Here is a 16,531-nt window from a genome sequence, read left to right as displayed (position 1 = left end):
CGGCGGTTCAACTAACATCGTCCATTTTACTGGTTTAACCAAACAGTTAACGGGCTGTTTGGATGCCTCGAATTTGTTCTCTAAGAGCATCTCTAACAAGAGCCCTTGTTCTCTTGAACGGGAAAAATAAAATACAGTTTCTAGAAAATTAAATTTAAAATTAAATTTGTGGTGTAGAATAACATCCATATTCGGAACCTAAAAAATGCTAAAGATGGTAACTGATCATCGCAAACAAGTTTAGAAAAATGAAATTCAAACTACATAGTTGTATATTTGCATAGTTGCGATCGCAAAAGAGATTACATTTAGTCTGGTCGTCGGTGACCAGCTCCTAACTTAGCTAATTTCGCCCGTCAGCGGCCTACTGTACGCGCAGCGGAGAATGACACCGTCGGCGGCCTACTCGGAGTCGAGGTCGATGACCTTCTGCTTCACGCCGCGGACGGTCGCCTCCTTATGCGCCACCTCGTACGCGCACACGGCACGGACGGCTTTCGCCTCCTCGCGGCAGAAGTGCGCGCGCGCCTCGGCCTCCGAGATGACGGCGACCTGTTGGATCGTCGTCGCCGTTGAGGACGTGATCCGCCGACTGGAGGACGATGTGCGCCGGCGCCGCCTCCTCCTTCTCCTCGCTGCTGCTGTCGGTGACTGGAGGCGCAAGCGCACAACCGGACGCGCCGGAGGAAGACCCCTCGCCGCTATTGGCGTAGCGGGCGAGTTTCCCCGGCGGCATCAGGCCCCAGTTGGTCTAGCGGCACGCGTTGCGCTTCCGCGCACCCTCCGAGAGATTCCTTTTTCGCCGCTCGGCCTCAGAGTGGAAGACGGGAGGGGGGCGTCGGCGGGTTGTTGCCGCCAATCCACCCGTCTCCCCTGTTCAAGAAAGGAGGGTGTATACATCATGATATCGTGTGCAAATTTGTATTTGAATTTAAAAATCTATCGGAGCCGTCTGTTTGGGGGCGCCGGTGTGAAAACAGCGTCCCCAAATGGAGGATTCAGTGCCGGCACCCCACAAATGGAGGTGCCAGCGCCTCTGCCGGCGCCTATTTGGAGCTACTGATGGCGATTTTTTTTAAAATAATACACTTTTTATTATTAAATCCAGGAATAATATTCGTTTTGAGCAAATTTCAGAAATAATACACCGTCGGGGTGAACGTACCCGAATTTACAAAATCGGGTTTGAGGAACCCGATTTCTCAATCTCGGGTATGACGAACCTGATTTTAGGATTCTTCTGCGGTGCCAGCCAAACGAAAAAAGAAATCGGGGTGGAAAAATTAAAATCGGGCATGGGAAACCCGATTTTATTAAATCTGGCCTGGCGAACCCGATTATATTAAATCGGGCCTAGCGAACCCGATTTTAGTAAATCGGGCCTGGCGAACCCGATTAAGACCCAACTTGTGCACACCCACGATTTTTCCCGCCTTTTCGCGTTCACACCGCTTCCCGGCCGCTACCCTTCCCGCCACTCCTTCCCACAACTCGTTCCCGCCACCATTTCCCGCTAAATTTTCCCGCCCATGCTGTCGAATTTTTGCCTATAAAAGCAGCATCGCTACTCTGGATTGCACAAGTGCTTCTGTCTCTCTCTCACCCTTAGCTATCATGAGTGTGCCGTGCTCTGACCAGGAGTTTAGGCCGGTGAAGGCGAAGGCTGCAAGTTTACCCCCGGGTGTGACTGCAGAGCGTTGTTGGTGCGGCCGTCTTGCTAAGGTTAAGCAGGCGGAGGATTTCTCCGACCAGTTCGGCATGAAATTTTTCATGTGTGCGAGCTATGAGCATGATCCACCCCGTAGTTAAGCTTCGTCGTCCACCAGGCCGCCGGTATGTTTCGACATAATTTTATGTTGGCTTAATTTTGTTTGTGAATGTGATTTAATGTTACTGTTTGTGTTGCAGTCTCCCCCGCCCCTATGCAAATGGTTTCACTGGATAGACACGGAGCAGCCGGATTGGGCGCGCGAGGAGGTTGAGGAGAAACACCGGCGTGCGTGGGCAACGTTCTTTGAGGAGGAGCGTTGGGAAAAGGTTCGTGCTAATGAGAAAGCAGAGCGAGAGAGGCAGATACAGAAACTAAGGGTGGAACAAGCTCGTAATCGAGAGGTGAATCAGAAGAGGATGGATGATGAGGCTGCACGTAGGTTTGCAGAGGAAGAGGTGCGCAGGGAGGCTCGTGAAGCGGAGAGGAAGAGACTAAGGGAAAGAGCTGCTGAAGCGCAAGCGGCAGAAGAACGCGGCGACGGGTCTGGAAAATGGCCACGGTGGACGCAGGGAAAGTAGTGTGATGTGTCGTACTGGCTATGTATCTTAATTTCAGTTGTAGTGTCGTTGTATCTTAAATTCCGTTGTAGTGATAAATCGTGTTTTTATTTCAGCTGCAATGTATCTTAATTTCAGTTTTAGTATAATTGTTTCCCGCCTTTTACTCCGGCCCTAATCTCCCGCCAATTTTTCCTGCTCACTTTTTCCCGCCTTTTACTCCCGCCCTAATCTCCCGCCAATTTTTCCCGCTCACATCTTCCCGCTGAAAGTCATCCCTTCTAGCCTATAAAAACCCCCCATCATTTCCTTCTGTTTCAGTGAAATCTCTCAACAAGATGGATCCCCCATATAAGAATCCCCCCATCTTTTCAACGAATTCATGGCCAAACCTCTTCTAGACGAGGCCCGCAAAGTGATGAGGGAGAGTAAGGTAGACACATTCGAGGAGTTCATCAGTAGCGACGCCTTGCTCCGTAAGGTGGGTAGGGAATTTGAGAAATATTCTTATGGGTGGCCAGTGAAGAAGATGCCTGCTCGTAGCCCACGGGAGATAAGGTGTGAGCTTATCAGGTTGAATGAGAAGTGGAAGTCACTAACATGGAAGAATGAAGAAGATAGGGAAAGGGATTTCAAATATCCTTTTGTGTGAGCGGTTGAGAGTGAGGACGACGATGATATTTTTGAGCCTAGCAGCAAGGCGAAGAGAGCTGCATCGTCGTAGGGCAAGAGTGCGAAGTCCTCGAAGGGCAAGAGTGCTGCACCACCGGTCGTCGACTCGGACGACGACTTCGAGCCTAGCACCAAGGCGAAGAAAGCTGCATCGTCGAAGGGCAAGAGTGCCAAGTCCTCGAAGGGCAAGAGTGCTGCACCGCCGGTCGTCGACTCGGACGACAACTTCGAGCCTAGCACCAAGGCCACGAAAGCTGCATCGTCGAAGGGCAAGGAAAAGGGTGTGTTGCGTTCTTAGTGTTCTAGTTATCAGTAGTCATGGATCTTGCAGTATGTTGTAGCGTTGGTGTACCGTTTAATTTGTTAGAATAGAGGTATGTTGTAGTGGTAAGTTGTATCTTAATTATCACTTCATGTTGAATTTGAAATGTTTGTTGAACACAAATAGTACTCATACATGGTCCATACAAATAGTAGTCCTACATGGTGCATACAAATAGTACTCATACATGGTCCATACAAATAGTAGTCATACATGGTGCATACAAATAGTACTCATACACTAGATGAAGGAAATAGTAGTAGTAATAAGTCTCATCCGTACAGATGACTCAGTGCGTGTCATCTCACTGACCACGGCCCCTTCCTCGACGCCTTAGTGGTGGTCCAGCCTGAAAAGGTGAGGGCGAGTACCCTATGATAGGTGGCTGCCGCTGTCGGGGAGGAAGCATGTACCCCTGCTCGTGCTGACTGTACTGCGTGGGCTGTGTGGGATCTGGAGGTGGAGTGTGATGTTGACTTGACATCCAGTCTTGATACATCTGCTGTGTTTCTTCCTGATCCTGAGCACTAGACCAGAAGGATCGTGATCCGGACATAGACGACATATGTGCATCACCTTTGGTTGGATAAAAAAACCGTTAGTCACGAAGAAATTCACAAATGGTGCACAATTAATATGGATAGTGATGAATTGCATACCCTCTGGCTCATCCATACGGGGACGCCACCCCAAGTTAGGCATGGGAGTTTGCTGCTCCATGCCGAAACCGCCACGCTGCCAGTACTCGTAAGTAGGCTCCTGCTGCTGCTGGTTTTGACAACCAGAACCTCCTGCCTGGTTAGGAGATGGTGGCCTTGGGCTCGGCGGTACCTCCATACATGGGCGCGGGGCGTGCTGCAGCTGATGCACCTGCAAAGAGGGATGAGGTGGCCGCTGTGCTGCTCGGTACTCGACAACATCCGAAGATCGGGTGCATGTGATAGTCGCGTAGATACGACGTAGTTTCTCCTGAAGACGCTGTGTGAAGGAGGCGTGGTGCTCATACCGTCCAAGAAGTGGGCCGGAGGAGAGCGAGCGTTCATACTGGGTGGCATCATCTTGCAGCTCTGCCGTCAACACGGCCTACAATTGTGAGCTCAAATTAGTAAAGTGTTGGCAATATGTAGAAAAAATATATTTGACTTACTGCGTGATGCCGAGTGCCTGAAGTGGAGTGGCAAGGGTAGGTGTCCCACTGTGTCAAGGGAGCCCTCTCAACTGGGTCACACGCTTGGCTCAGCCGAAATCGTGTCCTAGGCATGTACGTACGCCCGCAAGTAGTGCTGAAATTCCTGAAGATCAAACGGCTCCCTAGTGGCCCATGACACGGCCGGCGCATTGGCCCAACCAGCAAGGTATGGACCCAGGAGCTGTACCCATCCGGCAGCAGTCTTGTTCGCTCCTTTTCTGTTGTACCTGAAAATTAAATTGTACCCATCCGTCAATGATTGTCCAATTGATGTAATAACTGATGCTAAAATTAAATTGTACTCACGCGTGGACGCGTGGTGGTAGAGAAACTGTGGGAGGTGGTGGCTCGATCAACTGACGCATTCCAAACTGTCTCATGACCCTCTGCTGCGACATCTCCTCCACGAAGATATCGAAGATGATCTTCGCTGTCGTCATCCAGTAGGCCCAATCTCTGGTACACATCAATGATATACCGCCTGGGTATGCCTCGTCGCGGTGGTCCTCACTGTATGGCTCCCAACTAACATCGCTCTCCAGTAGTAGGTCAAACTGCTCTGTGAAAGCTGGGTAGCCTTACACATACCTCGGTACGTAGCGGCTAAGACCACAGAACCCCAGCTCCTATGTGTGATGTGCTCTGCTTCTGTGGCCTCTGCTATCTCCTGAGCTATAGGGATGTACCGCGCACTGATCGTGTTCCCGTGATTGTCCGTGAACATCGTCTTCCCGAGTAGCCACATGAGGTACGCCTCCAAGCTACGAGTGATCTGGGCCGCAGTTATCGGTTCATCGGGGTATCCGAACTGCTCGATCTGTCAAGAAATATTCAATGTTAGGACTACATATTATGCGGTAGTTAAGGCTTGATAAAAAAGATGAAACTGTTACGAACCTGGAACTCGTGTAGCCACGCCTGGCGAGGGCCGTGAGCCTCAAAAGAGATAGGGCCAACGCCACCGCGAACACCAAGGAAACGTGCATCCATGCTGTGCATCCAGCCCACGGGTTCCTCCAATGGGCCGATGGGCTCACCAGCCAACGGAAGGCCCAACAACATAGACACGTCCTCTAGAGTAGGAGCCATCTCACCCCAGCGAAAGTGGAAGGTGTGGGTCTCGGGCCTCCACCGATCCACTAAGCAGATGATCAAAGCAGCATCGTAGTTCAGACGCGAAACGTTATCTCGGGCCTCCACTAATCGAGCGAAAGGTAGTAGTCCAGCCCACTTCAACCTGCAAAACAAATCATGAACAAGCTAAAGCAGGTCCAATTCGAAGATAAATTTCAAATTAAAGCTAAAACACCTACATGTCTTCCCACTAAGGGTGTATCATCCAGTTCTTCTTTGGAGTACGGGTCTGCAGTGGCTCGATGCTCTGCGGGTCGGCCTCCAAGTGCGATGCACGATGTTTCTGATCAATCCCTGGATCGAGCAACGGTCGGGCCGCCATATCTGTAGAAAGATATCAAAAATTGTAGCATATATTGTTCAAAGATGATACAAATTAAACCATTGATCACAAAGATTACAAATTAAAGCATAGTTCATAAAAAGTACAAATTAAAACATAGTTCATAAATATTACAAATTGTAGCATTGTTCAGACTAAGATGGTTCACACGTACTACAACTTAAGCATAGTTTATAAATATTACAAATTTGCTACTGTCTCCCTCTAGTTCTTCCCCTCCCACGCCTTCCTCGGTTGCCTCGCCTTCCTCGGTTAGCCGCCGCCGCTGCAGCCGCTGGGTAGAAAGTGGGACATAGGGGGTCCCTGTGTCCAAATTGGTTGCAGAGAAAACATTGCCTAGTTGGACCACCCGCTTCTGCTTCATCCATATCATTTCTAATGTGGCTTGTCTCCCGTCGACCTCTGTTTGTACGCAATAACCTTGGGTCGGGGATGTACCGCTTTTCATTTGGTATCACCATAGTAAAATTTCTCACAACTCTATATCCTAACATCTCACTGGTCCAGGTGTTCATCACAGCCTCTTTCATGTAATACGGAGAGACGAAAGAGATTGAGTCCATCCCTAGTTGTCTGGTAGCTGCCAGCACATGGGAGCATGGAAGGTGAAGCAACTTCGGTTTGTTGCATGTGCACTCACACGATGGCCATTCTTCATTTCCAATTCTCACCTCATGTGTTCTCACCGCATTCACACAACCAAACCTGTCGGTTGGTAAGCACACCTCAAACCTCCTTTCCTGATTACCGATGGCCAGAACAGTGCGTGACATACCCTTCTTCATATTCACATCCATATATTCCATAATGGCCTGACAGTACGGAGTGTTTGGATTGTCCAGCATATGACTCACAGCCAACTGTCGTCTCTCTTTGAAATAATTCATAGTGCCATATAAAATACCCTCCAGAAGGGTTGTCAAAGGCAATGCCCTATTTGTAGGGATTCGTAGCATAGAAAACAAAAAAATTCCTACCGCGAGAACGCAATCCAAGCCAAGATGCAATCTAGAAGACGGGAGCAACGAGGGGATGAACGAGACTTACCCTTGAAGATTTCCAAAGCCTACAAGATGAGGCTCTTGTTGCTGCGGTAGACGATCACCTGCCGCTTTCAAAAGCGCGTAGAAGATCTTGACGGTGCCACAATCGGGCAGCACCTCCGTACTCGGTCACACGTTCGGTGTTGATGAAGACGACGTCCTTCTCCCCGTTCCAGCGGGCAGCGGAAGTAGTAGCTCCTCCTTGAATCCGGCAGCACGACGGCGTGGTGGCAGTGGCGATGGAGATCTCCGGCGGAGCTTCGCTAAGCGTTGCGGGAGAGGGGGAGGAGTGGGGCGGCTAGGGTTTGGGGAGAGGGGGTGGCCGGCCTCCTTGGGGTGCGGCCAAGGTGGTGGTGTTGTGGTGGCCGGCCCCTCCCCTTGGCCCCTCATTATATAGGTGGAACCCCCAAGTGTTGGACTACAAGTCTTCGAATAAGACCCCAACCCAAAACCTTCCATGTGTAGGGAAACATACCCAAGGTGGGACTCCCACCTCAAGTGGGATTCCCACCCTTCCATGAGGGGGGGTGGCCGGCCCCCTTGGTGGAGTCCACTTGGAACTCCACCCCTCTAGGGTTGGCCGGGCATGGGTGGTGGAGTCCCTTCGGGACTCCGCCTTCCAAAGTGATTTCTTCCGGACTTTTTTAGAACCTTCTAGAACCTTCCATAAATGCACCGGATCATTTTCAAACTTATAAAATTACTTCCTATATATGAATCTTATTCTCCGGACCATTCCGGAACTCCCCGTGATGTCCGGGATCCCATCCGAGACTTCGAACAAAACTTTGAACTCCATTCCATATTCAAGTTCTACTAGTACGACATCAAACCTTAAGTGTGTCACCCTACGGTTCGCGAACTATGTAGACATGGTTGAGAACTCTCTCCGACCAATAACCAATAGCGGGATCTGGAGATCCATAATGGCTCCCACATATTCAACGATGACTTAGTGATCGAATGAACCATTCACATACGATACCAATTCCCTTTGTCACGCGATATTTTACTTGTCCGAGGTTTGATCATCGGTATCTCTCTATACCTTGTTCAACCTCGTCTCCTGACAAGTACTCTTTACTCGTACTGTAGTATGTGGTCTCTTATGAACCATTCATATGCTTGCAAGCTATTTAGACGACATTCCACCGAGAGGGCCTGGAGTATATCTATCCGTCATCGGAATGGACAAATCCCACTGTTGATCCATATGCCTCAACTCATACTTTCCGGATACTTAATCCCACCTTTATAACCACCCATTTACGCAGTGGCGTTTGATGTAATCAAAGTACCTTTCCGGTATAAGTGATTTACATGATCTCATGGTCGAAAGGACTAGGTAACTATGTATCGAAAGCTTATAGCAAATACCTTAATGACGTGATCTTATGCTATGCTTAAATGGGTGTGTCCATTACATCATTCATATAATGATATAACCTTGTTATTAATAACATCCAATGTTCATGATTATGAAACTCTAATCATATATTAATCAACAAACTAGTTAAGAGGCTTACTAGGGACTCATTGTTGTTTACATAACACACATGTATCAATGTTTCAGTTAATACAATTATAGCATGGTATATAAACATTTATCATAAACACAAAGATATATAATAATCACTTTTATCATTGCCTCTTGTGCATATCTCCAACAGTCTCCCACCTGCACTAGAGTCAATAATCTAGATTACATTGTAAGGTACCTAACACCCATGGCATTCTGGTGTTGGTCATGCTTTGCCATAGGGAGAGTTTTAGTCAACGGATCTGCTACATTCAGATCAGTGTGTACTTTGCAAATCTTTACTTCTCCATCTTCGATGTACTCGCGAATCGAATGATAACGCAGCTTGATATGCTTCAGCCTCTTGTGTGACCTTGGTTCTTGTGCATTGGCGATGGTACCCATGTTATCACAGTAGATGACTAGTGGGTCCAATGCACTAGGAACCACACCGAGCTCTACAATGAACCTCTTCATCCATACCGCTTCTGATGAAGCCTCTGAAGCCACTATGTACTCCGATTCTGTTGAAGACTTCGCCACCGTGCACTGCTTCGAGCTTGCCCAGCTTACTGCAGCACCATTCAATATAAACACATACCCAGACTGTGACTTAGAGTCATCAGGATCAGTGTTCCAACTTGCATCAGTGTAACTGGTTACAACGAGCTCTTGGTCACCTCCATAACAAAGAAACATATCCTTAGTTCTTTTCAAGTACTTCAGGATATTCTTGACCGCTGTCCAGTGTTCCATTCCTGGATCACTTTGATATCTGCTAGTCAAACTAACATCATGTGCTATATCCGGTCTAGTACATAGCATGGCATACATGATAGAGCCTACTGCCGAGGCATAGGGGATCTGACTCATCCTTTCTCTTTCTTCTGCCGTAGCCGGACCTTGAGTCTTACTCAAGACTTTGCCTGGTAACATAGGTAAGAATCCTTTCTTACTTTCGTCCATTCTAAACTTCTTTAGAATCTTGTCCAGGTATGTACTCTGTGATAGCCCTATTAGACGTCTTGATCTATCTCTATAAATCTTGATGCCTAATATATACGATGCTTCACCAAGGTCTTTCATTGAAAAACTATTATTCAAATAACCTTTTACACTGCTTAATAGTTCTATATCATTCCCAATCAATAATATGTCATCTACATATAATATCAGGAACGCTACAGAGCTCCCACTCACTTTCTTGTAAATACAGGCCTCTCCATGACACTGTATAAACCCGAAGTCTTTGATCACCTTATCAAAGCGTCGGTTCCAACTTCTCGATGCTTGCTTCAGTCCATAAATTGAACGCTGAAGTTTGCATACTTTGTCAGCATTTTTAGGATCGACAAAACCTTTGGGTTGTACCATATACAACTCTTCCTCAATGTCTCCATTAAGGAACGCCGTTTTGACATCCATCTGCCAAATCTCATAATCGAAAAATGCAGCTATTGCTAACAAAATCCTCACAGACTTTAGCTTCGCTACAGGTGAGAAAGTCTCATCGTAGTCAACTCCTTGAATTTGTCGGAAATCCTTTGCGACAAGTCGAGCTTTATAGACAGTAATATTACCATCAGCATCTGTTTTTCTTTTGAAGATCCATTTATTCTCGACAGCCTTGCGGCTATCAGGTAAGTCTACCAAAGTCCACACTTTGTTATCATACATGGATCCCATTTCGGATTTCATGGCTTCTTGCCATTTGTTGGAATCTGGGCTCATCATCGCTTCTTCATACGTCGCAGGGTCTTCATCATTGTTGTCCACAATCATGACATTTAGACAAGGATCATACCAATCAGGAGTGGCACGTTCCCTTGTCGATCTGCGAGGTTCAGTAGCTATCTCGTTTGAAGTTTCATGATCATTATCATTAGCTTCCTCTGTTGCCGGTGTAGGCGGCACAGGAACATCTTCCGGTACTGCGCTACTCTGATCAACGAGTGAAGATTCATCAATCTCATCGAGTTCTACTTTTCTTCCAGTCACTTCTTTAGTGAGAAATTCTTTCTCAAGAAAGGTTCCGTTCTTAGCAACAAAGATCTTGCCTTCGGATCTGTGATAGAAAGTGTACCCTATATTTTCCTTAGGGTATCCTATGAAGACGCATTTTTCCGCTTTGGGTTCTAGCTTGTCCGGTTGTAACTTTTTTACATAGGCTTCGCAACCCCAAACTTTAAGGAACGACAACTTAGGTTTCTTATTAAACCATAATTCATACGGTGTCGTTTCAACGGATTTTGATGGTGCTCTATTTAAAGTGAATGCCGCTGTCTCTAATGCATAACTCCAAAATGATAACGGCAAATCAGTAAGAGACATCATAGAACGAACCATATCTAAGAGAGTTCGATTACGACGTTCGGACACACCGTTTCGTTGTGGTGTTCCCGGCGGTGTCAATTGTGAAAGTATTCCGCATTTCATTAAATGCATGCCAAACTCATAACTCAGATATTCACCTCCGCGATCAGATCGTAGAAATTTAATCTTCTTGTTACGTTGATTTTCTACTTCACTTTGGAATTCTTTAAACTTCTCGAAAGTTTCGGATTTATGTTTCATGAAATAGATATACCCATATCTACTCAAATCATCTGTGAAGGTTAGAACATAACGATAACCACCGCGCGTGGCTACACTCATTGGTCCGCACACATCGGTATGTATGATTTCCAATAAGTCTGTAGCTCGCATCAGGCTTAGGGCCATTCTTAGGTTTCACAGGAGGCGTGGCAGCTTTCTTGCCACCCTTCTTGAATTTTCCCTTAGACTTGCCCTGTTTCTTGAAACTGGTGGTCTTGTTGACCATCAACACTTGGTGCTCTTTCTTGATCTGAATCTCAGCAGATTTCAGCATGGCAAAGAGTTCAGGTAACTCTTTGTTCATGTTCTGCATATTGTAGTTCATCACAAAGTTCTTGTTACTAGGTGGCAGTGATTGAAGGACACGATTAATCCCCAGTCGGTTAGGAATCACTATTCCCAAGTCAATGAGTTTCTTCGCATGCCCGGTCATGGCGAGCATGTGCTCACTAACGGAGCTGCCTTCTTCCATCATGCAGCTGAAGAAGTGTTTCGATGCTTCATAGCATTCCACGGCCGCATGAGTTTCAAAGATAGCTTTCAGCTCATTGACCAACTCATGAGGATCGTGGTGCTCAAAACGTTTTTGAAGATCGGCTTCCAGACTGCATAGGATGGCACACTGAACTTGAGAGTACCGAGTTTTCCGAGTCGCGTAAACATTCTTTACTTCATTGGTTTCAGTTTCTGCAAGAGGGTCACCTAGCGGCGCATCAAGCACATATTGCAGGTTTCCACCAGCTAGGAAGATCCTCACATGACGGAACCAGTCAGTGAAGTTGCTACCGTTGCTCTTAAGCTTTTCTTTCTCTAGGAACTGGTTAAAATTGATTGGGGATGCCATATCTACAACATATATTTGCAATAGTTTAGACTAATGTTTATGACAAATTGAGTTCAAATTTTAATTCAACAAAATTAAAAAAAAACTAGGTGAACTCCCACTCAAAACAATATCCCCCGAATTGTCTTAGTGATCACACGAACCAAATCCACCACACCAAGTCCGATCATCACGAGACAAGATGTAACTTCAATGGCGAACACTCAAAGTGTTCATCATATCAATCATATGATTCATGCTCTACCTTTCGGTATCACGTGTTCCGAGACCATGTCTGTACATGCTAGGCTCGTCAAGGCCACCTTAGTATCCGCATGTGCAAAACTGGTTTGCACCCGTTGTATGCACTTGTTGAGTCTATCACACCCGATCATCACGAGATGCTTCGAAACGACAAGTCTTGGCAACGGTGCTACTAAGGATGAACACTTTATTATCTTGATATTTTAGTGAGAGGGATCATCTTATAATGCTACCGTCGCGATCTAAGCAAAATAAGATGCATAAAAGGATTAACATCACATGAAGTTCATATGTGATATGATATGGCCCCTTTGTCTTTACATCTTTGATCTTCATCTCAAAAGCACGGACATGATCTCCATCATCAACGGGCATGATCTCCATCATCGTCGGCGTAGCGTCAAGGTCAAATGGCGCCGTCTTCATGATTGTTCTCCCATGTAGCAACTATTACAACTTCTTTGAAATACTACTCAACATGAAATTTAAAGACAACCATAAGGCTCCTGCCGGTTGCCACAATACAATAATGATCATCTCATACATATTCATCATCACATTATGGCCATATCACATCACCAAACCCTGCAAAAACAAGTTAGACGTTCTCTAATTTGGTTTGCATATTTTACGTGGTTTAGGGTTTTCGAGTGAGATCTAATCTACCTACGAACATGAACCACAATGGTGATACTAGTGTTGTCAATAGAAGAGTAAATTGAATCTTCACTATAGTAGGAGAGATAGACACCCGCAAAGCCACTTATGCAATACAAGTTGCATGTCGAGCGTGGAGCAAATCTCATGAACGCGGTCATGTAAAGTTAGCCCGAGCCGCTTCATCCCACTATGCCACAAAGATGCAAAGTACTCAAACTAAAGACAACATAAGCATCAATGCCCACAAAACTATTGTGTTCTACTCGTGCAACCATCTATGCATAGACACGGCTCTGATACCACTGTAGGGATTCGTAGCATAGAAAACAAAAAATTTCCTACCGCGAGAACGCAATCCAAGCCAAGATGCAATCTAGAAGACGGGAGCAACGAGGGGATGAACGAGACTCACCCTTGAAGATTTCCAAAGCCTACAAGATGAGGCTCTTGTTGCTGCGGTAGACGATCACTTGCTGCTTTCAAAAGCGCGTAGAAGATCTTGACGGTGCCACAATCGGGCAGCACCTCCGTACTCGGTCACACGTTCGGTGTTGATGAAGACGACGTCCTTCTCCCCATTCCAGCAGGCAGCGGAAGTAGTAGCTCCTCCTTGAATCCGGCAGCACGACGGCGTGGTGGCGGTGGTGATGGAGATCTCCGGCGGAGCTTCGCTAAGCGTTGCGGGAGAGGGGGAGGAGTGGGGCGGCTAGGGTTTGGGGAGAGGGGGTGGCCGGCCTCCTTGGGGTGTGGCCAAGGTGGTGGTGTTGTGGTGGCCGGCCCCCTCCCCTTGGCCCCTCATTATATAGGTGGAACCCCCAAGTGTTGGACTACAAGTCTTCGAATAAGACCCCAACCCAAAACCTTCCATGTGTAGGGAAACCTACCCAAGGTGGGACTCCCACTTCAAGTGGGATTCCCACCCTTCCATGAGGGGGGGTGGCCGGCCCCCTTGGTGGAGTCCACTTGGAACTCCACCCCTCTAGGGTTGGCCGGCCATGGGTGGTGGAGTCCCTTCGGGACTCCGCCTTCCAAAGTGATTTCTTCCGGACTTTTCTAGAACCTTCTAGAACCTTCCATAAATGCACCGGATCATTTTCAAACTTATAAAATGACTTCCTATATATGAATCTTATTCTCCGGACCATTCCGGAACTCCTCGTGATGTCCGGGATCCCATCCGAGACTTCGAACAAAACTTCGAACTCCATTCCATATTCAAGTTCTACTAATACGACATCAAACCTTAAGTGTGTCACCCTACGGTTCACGAACTATGTAGACATGGTTGAGAACTCTCTCCGACCAATAACAAATAGCGGGATCTGGAGATCCATAATGGCTCCCACATATTCAACGATGACTTAGTGATCGAATGAACCATTCACATACGATACCAATTCCCTTTGTCACGCAATATTTTACTTGTCCGAGGTTTGATCATCGGTATCTCTCTATACCTTGTTCAACCTCGTCTCCTGACAAGTACTCTTTACTCGTACTATAGTATGTGGTCTCTTATGAACCATTCATATGCTTGCAAGCTATTTAGACGACATTCCACCGAGAGGGCCCAGAGTATATCTATCCGTCATCGGGATGGACAAATCCCACTGTTGATCCATATGCCTCAACTCATACTTTCCGGATACTTAATCCCACCTTTATAACCACCCATTTACGCAGTGGCGTTTGATGTAATCAAAGTACCTTTCCGGTATAAGTGATTTACATGATCTCATGGTCGAAAGGACTAGGTAACTATGTATCGAAAGCTTATAGCAAATAACTTAATGACGTGATCTTATGCTATGCTGAAATGGGTGTGTCCATTACATCATTCATATAATGATATAACCTTGTTATTAATAACATCCAATGTTCATGATTATGAAACTCTAATCATCTATTAATCAACAAACTAGTTAAGAGGCTTACTAGGGACTCATTGTTGTTTACATAACACACATGTATCAATGTTTCGGTTAATACAGTTATAGCATGGTATATAAACATTTATCATAAACACAAAGATATATAATAACCACTTTTATTATTGCCTCTTGGGCATATCTCCAACACTATTTCCCCTAAGCACGAAGTTGTATGATTCAGCTAGGTTGGTAGTCATCACACCATACCTAGCTCCATGTGTGTCATGCAGCAAAGACCACCTTTCTAATGGCTCGTGCTCTATCCACTCTGCAATTTTTTTAATCCGTAGTCCAGGCCTCCTTCTAGTATTGGGTGGGTCAAATCCAGGAAGGTCACATAGCCCAATAGGATCTGGCTCGGGGGCTACTGGAACCTGTGTACCCTGTGCCACAACTGCTGCATGAGTTGCTACTAATGCAGCTCGGGCGGCTAACCTGTGCCGAACATGGTCCTTAGTGAACTCATCCAGCTTGCCGCGGAGAAAAGTGTACTTGCATTCTTGACTCTACTTGCACAACTTCTTGAACAGATTCATAAGACCCTTGCTCCTAAACTGCAAGAAGAAATTGTCCCCCAGGTGGCACATGCACCACCTACTCTGCATATCCTGCCATGGCGTCTCTTCATCAGGTCCGGCTTCTTTCAGCGTCTTGATAGCCGCAAGTATACCAGCATGCCTGTCATGGAGCACACACACATTTGGGCGATCTTTCACTATCGATTTTTTTAACTGCTTGAAGAACCATAACCAGCTAGCAGTGTTCTCGCTCTCAACAAATGCAAATGCGAGAGGCACAATTCGATTGTTGCCATCCACTCCAATTGCTTTCAGAATCTGTCCCTTGTACCTCCCAGTCAGAAAAGTTCCATCTACACACATCACCGGACGACAGTGCATGAAAGCCTCGATGCATATGATGAATGCGAAAAACACCCTGTGCAGAACCCTGACATTAGGGAACTCTGGTATCACAAAGTCTTGTATGTCCACATGGGTGCCCGGATTCCGGTCCTTCAATGTCTGCAGGAGAAGGACGACACCGTCATAACCATCATAGAAGGTCCCGAATCTGTTCTCCAGTGCCAGCTGTTTAGCCCTCCATGCCTTGCCATATTCAATTTCATACTTATATTGAAGGTGAACTCTTCTCTGGATGGCTTTAACCCCCATCGCTGTATTCTCTACAATCTCCTTGTAGAACAGGCGAGCAAGCAGAGTGGATGTAAGGTTTCGGTGATCCTTCAGCATACTCTTAAGGACACATGTGTGCGGCACGGGCAGTCGCTCACCACCCATGTTGTGTCATACTTTGGACAGTACCCATGCACCCTTGATGGACATCTAGCATCGCTGCAGACCACTGTCAAGAATTTCTGACTTGAAACGGTGGTTCTGAATACCCTTTGTGTGTTCATTGCCCACTGAGTGATTGCTTCCTGCAGATGTCTCTTGTCAGCATATCTAGCACCAACTGAGATGGTGTTAATGCTGTACTCCCAGGCAGAATCGTGCCGATCATCGACTATCATTGCATCCGACAAATCATGGCTCCAAGAAGAGGGGATCGGATCGTCCTCTTCGTTATCATCTGAAGTATCGGATCCACCGGATTCATCTGAGTCAAGCTCATAGTCCACTCCATCCTCGTCTTCCTCGTCCATCATGTTCTGCATCTGGTCTTCTTCTTCATCCTCGCTTTCAAGCTCGACACTACCGTCATGACCACCTGCTGCATGGCTACTCTGCCCGGATTGGAAACTGCTGCC

General features: G+C 46.7%; 1 protein-coding gene across 1 annotated transcript; it reads right to left on the bottom strand.

The window, feature by feature from the left end:
- Nucleotides 1–15,269: 15,269 nt before the first annotated feature.
- LOC139837820 (uncharacterized) lies at nucleotides 15,270–15,935 on the bottom strand. Its single transcript, XM_071827111.1, has one exon. The coding sequence runs from the start codon at nucleotides 15,933–15,935 to the stop codon at nucleotides 15,270–15,272; it is 666 nt and encodes a 221-aa protein (XP_071683212.1).
- Between the last annotated feature and the right edge of the window lie 596 nt (nucleotides 15,936–16,531).

The sequence above is a fragment of the Lolium perenne genome, chromosome 3 (assembly GCF_019359855.2).
Source record: "Lolium perenne isolate Kyuss_39 chromosome 3, Kyuss_2.0, whole genome shotgun sequence".
NCBI lineage: Eukaryota > Viridiplantae > Streptophyta > Magnoliopsida > Poales > Poaceae > Lolium > Lolium perenne.
The sequence above is the reverse complement of the archived record's forward strand: the minus strand, read 5'-3'. Positions and strand labels throughout refer to the sequence as shown.